This window comes from Ailuropoda melanoleuca, chromosome 5 (assembly GCF_002007445.2).
Source record: "Ailuropoda melanoleuca isolate Jingjing chromosome 5, ASM200744v2, whole genome shotgun sequence".
Taxonomy (NCBI): Eukaryota; Metazoa; Chordata; class Mammalia; order Carnivora; family Ursidae; genus Ailuropoda; species Ailuropoda melanoleuca.
In genome coordinates this window covers 55,122,673-55,134,704 of record NC_048222.1, presented here as the reverse complement: position 1 = coordinate 55,134,704, position 12,032 = coordinate 55,122,673, and the positions used below count along the sequence as shown (strand labels likewise).

The following is a 12,032-nucleotide window of genomic DNA, read 5'->3' as shown; positions in this document are numbered from 1 at the left end:
AGAAAAACAGCATAGGAAATAGGGCTTTATATTTACACATTCACACATATTCTCGTTCCATCTATACAAGCATCACCACGACACCCAATTTTACTTTTTGAGTATGACAGCTCCCTTCTCCCACTAGTCCTCTAAGGAGATCCCCACTGGGTCAGGCCAAGTGCCTCACAGGCTCCCGGCCTTGCCACCTTCTCTTTCTTCTCCCCCCAATCTAAATCTTTCACTCCTTCAAGGCTACCCTCAAGGCCCATCTCCTCCATGAAGTCTCCCCACCAGAACTCCAAACCACAGTGCCCCATGCTCCGAACCCTACAGCATTTATTGCTGATGCCACCCAGTATTGCAGCTTCCGTTCTGGGTGGGTGTTTTCGCTCCCCAACACAGCTGCAAGTTTCTAGAGGGCAGGGTCCCATCGAATTCCATTTCTCTATGTGACCAGAGCACCCCGTACCACTCTGAACACAACACAGATGACCGGCCAATATCTCTTGGATTGAGTGGATTGAACAACTGGGTGCAGAGCTCTGAGGCCTGGAATGGCTAATTTCATCTGGCAATCTAAATTGTCCTAGTGAGGTCTAGATAAAATTTACAGCTCAACGACTATCCCCTGACCTTTGCTGCTAGACAGGGCTGTCATCCCGAATGAAACATTCCTGAAGGATTCTGGGGCCCACCTGCAGGGGGTGTTGCAGTGTACTGGCCCGGTTCCACCTGGAGAACGAACAGCCAAGCACGCCACAAGCTGCTGGGGGTCTGCAGATAGCCCTCCGCTGGTGGGGACAGCTTCACCCCAGCTCACACCCTGCTCCTTGGGATGGCCTGCCTCTAATGACTGACAGCTGTGTAAGGGGACACGAAGGCCTGGCCCCTCACCCCGACTCAGAACAGTTCTGAAGGGCTATCCTAGCTCCAGACCTGGACGCTCTTGTTGGGTGTGCACTGCAGCTCAGCTTCTCACTGCCTAGTGCGGTGTCCCTCCCCTCCCCTTTCCTTCCCCAAAGAAACCGCTGCATGCCAACCTCTATCACAGAGTCCGCTTCCTGGGGAACCAGCTGACAACAGCATCCATCCATCCGTCTATCCACACACAGGCATACCTCATTTTGTTGCACTTCGCTTAATGCGCCTTGCAGATTTTTTTTTTTTCCCCGAACTGAAGGTTTGTGGCAACCCTGATGGAGTTAAGTCTAGCAGTGCCATTTTCCTAACGGCATTTGCTCACTTCACGTCCTGTGTCACATTGTGGTAATTTTTCCAATATTCCAAACTTTTAAATTATTATTAACATTTGTTACAGCGATCTGTGATCAGCAATTATGGCTCACTGAAAGCTCAGATGATGGGTAGCATTTTTTAGCAATAAAGTATTTTTATTTTTATTTTTTTATTTTTAGAGAGGGAGAGAGAGATGGGGGTGGATGGGGCAAAGAGAGAATCTTAAGAAAGCTCCATGCCAAGTACAGTGCCCCACGTGAGGCTCCACCTAACCACCTTCAGATCATGACCTGAGCTGAAATCAGGAGTCGGACGCTTAACTGACTGAGCCACCCAGATGCCCCAGCATAAAGCATTTTAAAATTAAGGTATGCAAATTGTTTTTTAAAAGATATCATGCAATTGCACACATAAGAGACTACGATACAGTGTAAACATGACTTTCATATGCATTGGGGAGCCTAAAAATTTATTGGACTACATTTTATGGCAATATTTGCTTTATTGCAGTGGTCTGGAACGGAACCTACAGTATCTCTGAGCTATGCCTGTGTTCACTTATCCATGCAGCCAGCCAGCCAGCCAGCCAGAAACCTCCCAGTGTGCTCAATATCCAAGGTGTTGGCGGGAGGGCATACAGGTAAAAACGAACCAATCCTTGCCCTTCGGGAGCTAACAGCCCAGTATAAGAGATGAGATATGTACCAGAATAACCATAAAGCACATAATGGAAAGTGCCTGTTATTAAGACAACAGGGATTTGGCCGGGGTATAGTCCCAGGGCAAGGGGGTCAGGAGTCTTCATGCACTGGTGTAGGCTGTGGCCATCGGTGTATGTGTCCTGTCTCCCCATCTGCTCTTAAGCCCTGTAAGACAGAATGGATGGGGTCCTTAAATCTCTGCCTTCCCCATACTTTCCCAACACAGGGTCCCAGACAATACAAGAAATCTTAAAACACTAAAGCAAAACAAAACACTGAAGGAAAGCTTTGGCAGTTCCACCGCATAGGAAAGGTTTCTGGCTGTCTAGCCTCTCAGTGCAGAGGTCCTGGAAGGCTCCTGAAGACGCACATTCAGTTGTTATGCCCATAAAATCTCAGGAACATGAAAGCACAAGACAAGGTCCTGACCCTTACAGTGGTTACGGGACACTGTGCGGACAAGGCAGAGGCCCCTGAAAACATTCACAAATAGGAACAAGACATGGAACAATGACTAACGGGCAAGTGGTACCTCATCCCCAGATGGTCTCTGTCCCAGGTTGGCCCGCCCATCCACTATCAATCTGTCAGTCAACAAAGATTACTCAACAGTCTCCACAAGGAAACTAACAATGACAATCAACAAACTCCAGAACCTCACAATCCCCTGAAGCCAGTGCCTGAGCATGGTTTACTGTTTAGTCTTTAAGGGGGGGAAAGTGTCTTTAAGCAAAATATCACTGCTAAATGTCTGATGGAAAGTGGGGGGGCTGGGAAGCATAAGTGGGGGAGTCCATCTCCTGCATTTCCCTGCCCTCATCCCAACTCAACATGCCAGTCTCCTGCCACTCTCCCTCTCCTTTCACTGCTTTTATACAGTCTGTCAGCAACTTCTGTTCTTTGCTTCTCTGAAATGCACTTGCATCCTTCGTCTTCTGCCTCTACCACTTGCTCCGATGCCACGGCCACCCCTGGTCGCCGAGGCTCCGAGCCCAGGCAGTCCCGCACTGTGTGTCTGTCAGATGTGGCTCCTGCAAACCCAGCTCTGTCAGTCCTGTCTGCACAACAATCAGCTCAACAGGGGCTCCTCTGGCACTCTCAGGACCAGTCACTAAGACCCTCTTCTATGTGGCCCTCCCTACACTCCTATAACTTTATTTCCTAGTACTCCCTAGCATATGCCCTCCACTCCAGTCACTTCCCTGCTTATTTGTGTCTTTGCTCAAGTGGTGGCTGACTTCTGGAACACCTTTCCTCTTCTTGGCTACCTACTGAATCCTACCCACTTGAATCCTACCTCCCTAATCCACCTTGCCACTTTGTTCACAAGGACCAAGCTTAGGACCTAGGTGATGGGAAGGATGGCAAAAGCAAGGTTAGAGGCCTGCTGTTTTCCCATTTCTTTTACTGTCTTGAAGCTCCCCTACCATATCTCAACTCCATTGCATGGAAATGCTTTTCTGTAGCACCCGCCCAGCTGTGAAGAAGCCCCAGCAGCTTGACTGCCCTGGACCATCTAGCTGTGGGTGGAAGGAGGTTGTTTGCCCTCAGCTGGGTAGACTACCTTGGTCTTACAAGCCAAAAAAGGAAAAAGCTGACACTGCTAATGTTTACTCGCTTGTTGCTTCTTAGGAAACTCTCTTAATCACTGTCAAGTTAATATACCAAGTGCTAGGATTTCTGAGTGATGGATGGTGGGTTTGCCAAACGATAGACTGCCATGTTGGGTCTCTGGAATGAATCCAGTGTTCCATAAACCCTGCCTCTTTCCTAATCATAGAAAGAACCCAAAATGACAGAAAGGCAGAGTAGAGTTTCAGGCAGCAGAATGACATAGAAGCATCATCGTGCGCTTCCTGAAAAACAGAAAATGCAGCTCGAGACAAATCTCATCTCCCCTCTTCACCCTCTTACACAGAGTGTTGGGTTCCTTGATGAGTGCACCGCAGGCACTGGGGAGATCTTTGGAAAAGTCTCTTGAAAGGGGTACAGTAAAGAGTGGGTGGTCCTTGGAAACTTTCTCACTCTTCTGGTAATTTGCAACTGGGAAGGTGACTGAGATGGGTAAAAATGGAAGGGGAATGACGAGGACGTCCTAGGCCTCCTGCTACCTTCAAGGAAAATGGTTCACCGGTTGGGACGGGTTACCTCCTCTTCTTTATTTGAAATGGCATGAAAATGGCTATCTCCAAGTTAGCCGGTGGGTTGGATAAGGGGTTCTCTGCTTTGTACAACTTTACCTAGAGCTAGAGGAAAAGGGGGGTAAAAGTAGTAGTTTTGAATGTCCTCATCTTCATGCTTTGAGCTGGAAGATGAGGAGGATAAGAAGAGGTAAATTAAAGATAACCAACGAGCAAACACACATACAAACACACCCCCACACACACCCGAGAGAGAATGAGAGAATAAAAGAGAAAATCCAAAACAAACTTGCTCAGGCAATTACATTAATATGATAATAGTGACAATAATACTAATTGTGTTATATACGCCTACTGATTTACATTTTATAAAACACTGGGGTACATTATTTCACAGTATTCTTACAACAAATACTCCAGTCAGGTGATAATCAACATAGCAGCTACCATGTACTGAATGATTACAGGGAACGCTTTTCATGTGGTATTTTATTTAATCCTCACAACCTCCTTGTGGTACTACTGTTATCCCCATTTTACAGAGGGAGAAACAGGTTTGGAGAGGTTAAGTCACTTGCCCAACAGGTAGAGAATGAAACCTAGGTCTTTCCGATTCCAGAGTCCAGGCTCTTCACCTTAATAGGGTACATCTCATGGCAAGGCTTTTTTTTTTTTTTTTTTTTAACAAGTTCTAGAAGGGAAGGCCACTCAGGAGGGAGCAACCCTTACATTTCAACTCCGTAAGAGGTAGGTACACACAGACACACACACGGTGAATACTCCAAGAAGTCCTACTTCTCTGTTGTCCCCGGTTACAAACACATCCAGCTTGCACAGATACAGGTCCACAGATGAAGGCCTCATTACTTATAGAGACAAAGGTCAACCCCTAAGGATAACATATCTGTCATTTAAACTGTATCTGAAGCTGCCACAAGGGTTTCCATTTGACAGGATGCAGCTACAGCAAGACAATGAATTAGCACCTAGTTCTGAAGCTTTGTCACAAAAAATCGTTTAAGACTGAGAATAATGAGATGGAATGCCATTTAGCAGAATGGCTTGTGATATTCAATTAAATGTTCAGCTTGGGAGATTCATGCACACACAGAAAAGAAGAAATGACTATAGAAAACAGCAAGATGCAAACACATGGCCACAGCTCACAGTTGGCTGCCCTATTCTTCATGGGATCCATCTGACCTCAGTGGTAAGGTCTGTGAGCAGTGCAGAGGCCTGACACAAACGGACATGCACACATCTGGGATACTCTGGGCTCGGCAGGCTTAGGGGAAAAGAAACAGGACCCTTGAGAACTCCTTCCCTCCCCTTTTACCCAAGCACCAACTCTTCTGGAGTGTCTCCTCCCCCTTCTTCTCCTCCCTCTTCTTTCTCTAAGTTTCCTTCTCCTCTCCTTCAAACATCAACCTGCATAAGAGATCTGAGGGTGGGATGGGGACAGCATGTTAGTTCCTGGAATTCTGAGACAGTAAAGTGTCAAGGTCAGCAGCCCTCCTCCCAATCCAGCCCCAGCTCTCCAGATAGATACACACACAAGCCCACCCACCGGAACTTAAAAAGATGTGAGGAGATCCACAAGCCCCCTGTGAAACAAAATCTTGGTGCTTCGTAGCCACAGAAACATACAAGTAGGCAAGGGGCTCAGGTTAATTAGTTATATCCACACATACCTGCACAAAGAAGGTGGCCCTTGCACACACATGGGAATCCTCAACACAGGCATCTTGGTAATGCCATCTTTCTTCTTGGCCAGCCTCATCTCTTCCCACCCACCCAAAGGTGTTGACCGCAGCCACCCTGTGACAGGCTGAGGGGTACCATGTAATAGACAGGGAAACACTCTGCCCTTAGCTACTCCCTGCTGTGAGACGTGGGCAAGCCACTTAGCCTCTCTGGGCTTCTGTAAAATGGAGCTAATAAACCACCAGGCTAGATGCTGTGAAGACGAAGGGGAATCATCTATGTACGGCCTTTGGCACAGCGCCTGCCGCTGTCCTGCCTGGTTCCTGAGCCTTCCTTTCCTACACCCACGCCTGGGCTGATAGTGCCTCCTGGCACTTGGTCCCCACTCTCAGAATGCTGGTCTGACATAGGGAAGAGTGGGGACTAGTCTAGGACCTCGGGTCTGTAACAGGAGGGTCTCAGGTCACAGGTTTGCGGACTGGCGGGGGCTAGCCTTCAGGGCCTCGAGCATGCCGGGAGCCGGGGATAGGTGGGGAGTGCGGTCAGGTCTCCGGTGCGTGGACCCGTGGGCGGCGGATGGAGCCGGCCAGTGAAGGTGGGCAGAGACCAGCGGTAAGTCGACCCAAGGCTGTGGGAGGCTTCCTCCTGTTGCTCAGTATCAGGGAGAGGCGGGGGAGGACATTCATTTTTTCCAAAGTAAGCATCCACCCATTGCTTCGATAACTATCGATTGTGAAAAGCCGGCGGCGCCTTTTAAAGGCGAAGCCCGGCTCCCAAGCTCTCCCCCCCCCGCCCCCACCCCGCGGCTGTGTTCCCGGACCCCTCCGCCGGGACCTCCTTTGCCCGTGCGGGGTAGTAATGGGCGAACCCCTCTGCACTGCTCATGTAGCAGCCTCGGGAACCGCTGCCACTAGCTGTGGTTTGACCCCTGCCCGTCCACCCGCGGGTCCTTTCCTTTCCGGAGTCCCCTGTCACGCCTTCGGACCGGGTCACCTGTTCCGCAGCGTCCCTGGCGCCCGGGTTCGAAGACGGGGTCGGCACTCGGAAAGTTATTTCAAAGGGCAGATGTGTTGCAACCCTCGCTGCAGCAAACTACAGGACGCGGATTTCCCGAACCCCTCCCCACCCCCACCCAGCCCGGGCGACCCGAGCCCGCTGCAGGACGCAGCTGCGCGGAGAGCCACCCGCAGATGCACCTCTTCTCCCTCCCGCGCGCCCAAGTGCAGTGGAAAGCCTCACTGCAAACTCACAGCGCGGAGCAATCTGAGTCCTGGCCTGGAAGGGATCGGCCTCCCGCCCGGCAGCTCCGAGAAATACTCGAGATTTCCTGCCCCGGCCTCCCCCTCCTCCCGGCCCCGGTCCTCCCGGCTGGGCTGCCGCGGCCCCTCGGTACCTGCGGCTGTCACGGGCTCGCCCTCGCTCTGCTCGCCGGAATCCGAATCCATGCTGCGGGCTGCTGGCCGGACTTCCACAGCCGCCCGCCCGTCCACAGCCGCCCGCCCGTCCGCGGGGCGCTCGAGGCCGGCGTCCGGGCTCCGGCTGCCGCGGCTCACTCGGTGCGGGTAGCCGGGCGGCGGGCCCCGGCGGCGCGGGTTGGGCAATGAGCGGCGGTGGNCCTCTCCCCGCCGGCCGGTGCCTGCGCGCCAGGCGAGCGCGGGGCGGAGGGTGGGGGCGCGCGGGGAGAGAGCCGCGAGGAGGAGGGGAGGCGCGAGCTGGGAGGAGCGGGAGCGTCCGGCCCCGCGGGCTCCAGACCCGGCTTAAATACCCCGGGGGCGGTGCCGCTCCTCCTACCCGCGCCCCGCGCCCGCGCCCGGCGCCCCGGACTTGAGGCGCGCGGCGAGGTCCTGCTGGTCGGCGAGGCCGAACGCGGTCTCTTGCGGATGGCCAAGTTGGGAGGATTTTGAGGCGAAAAGCACCCCTACCCAATAAGAAAAAAGAGAGGTTCCGTGTGGGAGTCCTGGGGCTGCCCGGGTTGGAGTCCGAGGCCACCGCTCGCAGACCTTGGGCGAGAGACTGAAGCTCCCTGAGGTGTTTCCTCACTTGGAAGATGGGGAAATGACAGTTGCCGTTCACCGGGAATGTTGTGGGGGAGTAAATAAGCTAATGCACGTGAGGAGCCGAGAGCAGGGCCTGGCACCTGGCGAGGAAGTGAACAGCACTCGTCAGGTACGCTCGCTGCGGCGGCGCTTCTTGCCCGCGTGGGCGGGCCGGGCGGGGCGGGGCGGCGGAGCGGGGCTGAGCTGGGAGCCGGCGCGCGGCCCCCACGCCCTGCCAGCCCCCGGCCCGCCGCTGCGCGCCCCCGACTCGGGCCAAGACCGGAATTTTCAACCTCGTCTTTCCAAGGAGTGCTCAACACGCTCCAAAGCCCCGACCCTTTCACTTTCGAAAAAGAGGTATTTGTGAATTTACTTAGTAATTAGGAGACAAAACGACGGGGGAAAATGCTCTGAGCAGGAGCAGTAAGGACTCAGGAGATCGTTGGTGGTTAATTCTCGACGGTCCTTGCAGTCTCACCGTCTCCCTGAATTATCAGCGCCCAACACTTAGGTAACTTCAGGCCAGTTTCTCCGTATATAAAGTGCCACAGAAAATGCAAACTAACTTTATAGACGTGAGCAAAATGAAGTCAGGAGGAGAAAGTCTACTAAAAAGCTCCGTTTAATTGTTTCCTATGGGCACTTGTTTAATCTGTACAGTGACCCAGTGAAGAGTTTGGGTTGAACCACGGGCAGATGCTTTTTTGGAATTCAAAAATAGCTGAAAGTTGGCAGTTTCATAGAATTCTACCTATATTGCTGTCTCCATTTTATACATGTGGAAACAGTCTCAGAGAGGGCAAATAACTTTCTTGTGGTCGCACGTCCAGTAAGTGGGTGAACTGGGATTTGAAATCAGGCTTATCTGATGTCCAGACCTGCTCCTAACTGGTAGGGTGTAGTGTCACAAGTCAGTCTGGCATCTTGTCTACCTGAGGGCTGTCTCCTTTAGCGAACGAATGGGCTTCACAGAGTACAAGTACAGTTGTACTTTGCGTCCCCAGAATAACATTTTCTAAATGGCCAAACTCATAGGCTTTAGTCGACAAAAGTTGAACGGGTTTCTGTGGAACAGTCAAAAGAGACCCATACTAGATGTGTGATCTTGGGCAAATGGCTTAACCTCTCTCATTTTCCTCAGGTGTTGGCATCTCCTTCATAGGGTGGTTGTAAAGGAGTAAATGAAATAATGAGTTTGGAAGCTATCACTCAATACCTGACACACAGTTAATGTTTGATAAGTGGGAGGAACATTACCTCTTAGATCTAATGGATCCCATTTAGAAAATATATTTTAAGATCATATATTTAAATGAAAAGAAAAAAGTAACAGCAACATTTGTATAAAAGTTGATACTTAAAAAATAAATAGCTGGGATCCTTTAAAAAGTTTGCCATCATAGCTTTGCATTCTTTCATTTTTAAGATTTTTAATTAATTAATTAATTAATTAACAATGCATGCCAGTGGCAGGAGGGGCAGAAGGAGAGGGAGAGCAAATCCCAAGCCGACCCCACTTTGAGTGCAGAGCTCCAGGTGGGGGGAGCTCAGGACCCTGAGATCATGACCTGAGCCGAAATCAAGAGTCGGATGCTTAACCATCCGACTGAGCCATCCAGGTGCCCCATAGCTTTGCATTCTCTTTTTTTTTTTTTTTTAAGATTTTTACTTATTTATTCGACAGAGATAGAGCCAGCGAGAGAGGGAACACAAGCAGGGGGAATGGGAGAGGAAGAAGCAGGCTCATAGCAGAGGAGCCTGATGTGGGGCTCGATCCCATTACGCCGGGATCACGCCCTGAGCCAAAGGCAGACGCTTAACCGCTGTGCCACCCAGGCGCCCCATGCATTCTTAAGAAAAACAAGGATGGTAGCATCAGAGAACAGAGTATATTAGATTGAAAAGACATCCAGCTTCCTTTGAAAGCCAAGCCTAGATTCAACAACAGGAAATGTGAAACTTTCTCTGTTCCCTTACACCTCCTTTCCTGGCACTTGGAAGAAGCTTTTTTTTTTTTTTTTAATAATTTTTATTTTGTTATATTAGTCACCATACAGTACATCCCCAGTTTTTGATGCAATGCTCCATGATTCATTATGGTAGAAGCTTTTTTATGATTGTTTGTTTATTTGTTTGTTTTAATGGACAGGTGGTCTAGGTTGAAGGGTGAGAGATACAGAATCCCATGGAGGTATCTGTACATCACAGTGATAAAGGAAATAGGGACTCTCACAACTGGAACTTGATTAACAGTAAACAAGGTATGGAGAGCACACATTTATGATACATGTAGGCCCATCAGACATTGGATCTTTATTGAATAACTAGTACATTTGGCCCAGAGACAAAATACTGGGGGTGGAGGATGCTGGTCAAAGGGCATCTGAGAAGCGTATGATGTGAGTCTTCAGAAAAACTACACCTTTCATTTATCTGTTCCTATATTCGGTCATAGTATATTTCTGCAAAAAAAAAAAAAAGAGGGAGACTAGAATGAAAAACTGAATGTGGAATTAAACAATGGAGAAGAGAGATCCAAACCAAATACGGTCTCCATTCCAATTTCCTATGAGATGCAATCTGTTGTCATGGGATAGCAAGACAAAGGGAAATGACTGCTGGCACGCATGTGTGTTTAATGAGGAACATTAGTGGAACATACCTTATCTGTCCTCCCAGTGTGGAAAAATCTGTATAAGAGAAGGAAGTCCTTAAAATAGTATCTCATGACCATCACCCCCACGAAAACAGTGAAATCTGAGGTGGTGAATCTCCTTTACAAGCCAATCCTCGTATATTTCTTTAAAAAGAAAAAGAAGGAAAGGAAAAGCTCTTAGAAAAGAGGAAAGGATTTCCGTAGTTCCTCTGTGTATTTTTAGAAGAATGGCATCACTTTGCAGACTTGAATCTAGAGTCTGAGGGTTATAAACCACTTTCCTCAGTGTTTCCACTACATCTTTTCAGCCTGGCTGCTTTTCAGACACATGAGTTTCTAACTCTTATTGGTCATTCCTTAGCTTTAGCTAATGAAGTTGTTGGCTTTTTAAGGAACTTGCCTGTCTGGTGGGAAAAGCCTAATCTTTTTGTAAGGTGTCAAGAAATGGATAATAAAATAGATCCATTTCTGCGAACACAATAATACTCCTTTAATCTAAGCCAGTGCTATGACTCATCTGCCTGTCTCCTCTTGTGGGATGGAAAGGGAGCTGTCTGTAAACCTTCGGGCAAGCAGCCTGGAGAGCGGAGGGAGGCTCCTCTCACAGGCTAGGGCTGCTGCTCTGCTTCAGAACCCCACAGGGCTCTGGTACTGCCATTTTTTTCTAAGCTGAAGTGGCCCTTGGTATTTTGGGATGAGAGGTTGGCCAGGACAGCCCCATTTTTAATAACTTGTCTCCAGGTAGATCCTGGCACCAAAGAAGCTCTGCCCAGAGCAAGGTGGCCTTCATGGGGCTCTAGGCAGGCTGGGCAGTGGGGTCTGAACTGGCTTCATATTCATCTGGCAGAACAAGGTTCCTGAAGACAACCTTGAAAGAGGGGGCGTTCCCTCTTTCTTTCTGGCTGGCAAAAATAAGTTTTTTTTGTCCTCCATCCCTTATTTCAAAAGTATCACTGTAGAAAAATTAAAAATCCATTCATAATTCCTCTAGTTACAATAACTGTTAAGGCATTTTTTGAAAAACTTCCCTCTTTGTGTGTGTAGCATTCTGCTTTTTTTTTTTTTTAATTTATTTATTCGACAGAGAGACAGCCAGCAAGAGAGGGAACACAAGCAGGGGGAGTGGGAGAGGAAGAAGCAGGCTCATTGTGGAGGAGCCTGATGTGGGGCTCGATCCCGTTACTCTGGGATCACACCCTGAGCCGAAGGCAGACGCTTAACCTCTGTGCCACCCAGGCGCCCCTACATTCTGCTTTTTTAACTTGCTTTTTCCTTTTAATATATGTTATGAACATGTTTTATGTTATGAACATCATTTCATCTACTTTTGGACATGTTTAGTAGCTGCGCAATATTCTGCTGTATGGATGTACCATAATGTAGTTAAACAATCCTCTATTATTGGGCGTATAGGTTGCTTGCAATTTTCTGATGTAACTGACAGCATTAGTAAACATCTTCATGTCTAAATCTTTGCATATATCTTTAATCAATGTCTGTGAACCTTCAGCAGCTTCATTTGTTTTTTGGGGGGAGAGAGACAGAAGATTGTGGCTAACAAAATGATTTCTGTATA

General features: G+C 49.0%; 1 protein-coding gene across 1 annotated transcript in view; it reads right to left on the bottom strand.

Annotated features, from left to right (window-relative positions):
- TNFAIP8L3 (TNF alpha induced protein 8 like 3) overlaps positions 1-7,367 on the bottom strand; it is a 34,809-nt gene extending 27,442 nt beyond the window's left edge. Inside the window, exon 1 of the mRNA XM_034660984.1 lies at positions 7,158-7,367. Within this exon, the coding sequence (XP_034516875.1) occupies positions 7,158-7,209 (52 nt within the window). The 5' untranslated portion in view covers positions 7,210-7,367. The remainder of the gene's footprint in view (positions 1-7,157) is intronic.
- Between the last annotated feature and the right edge of the window lie 4,665 nt (positions 7,368-12,032).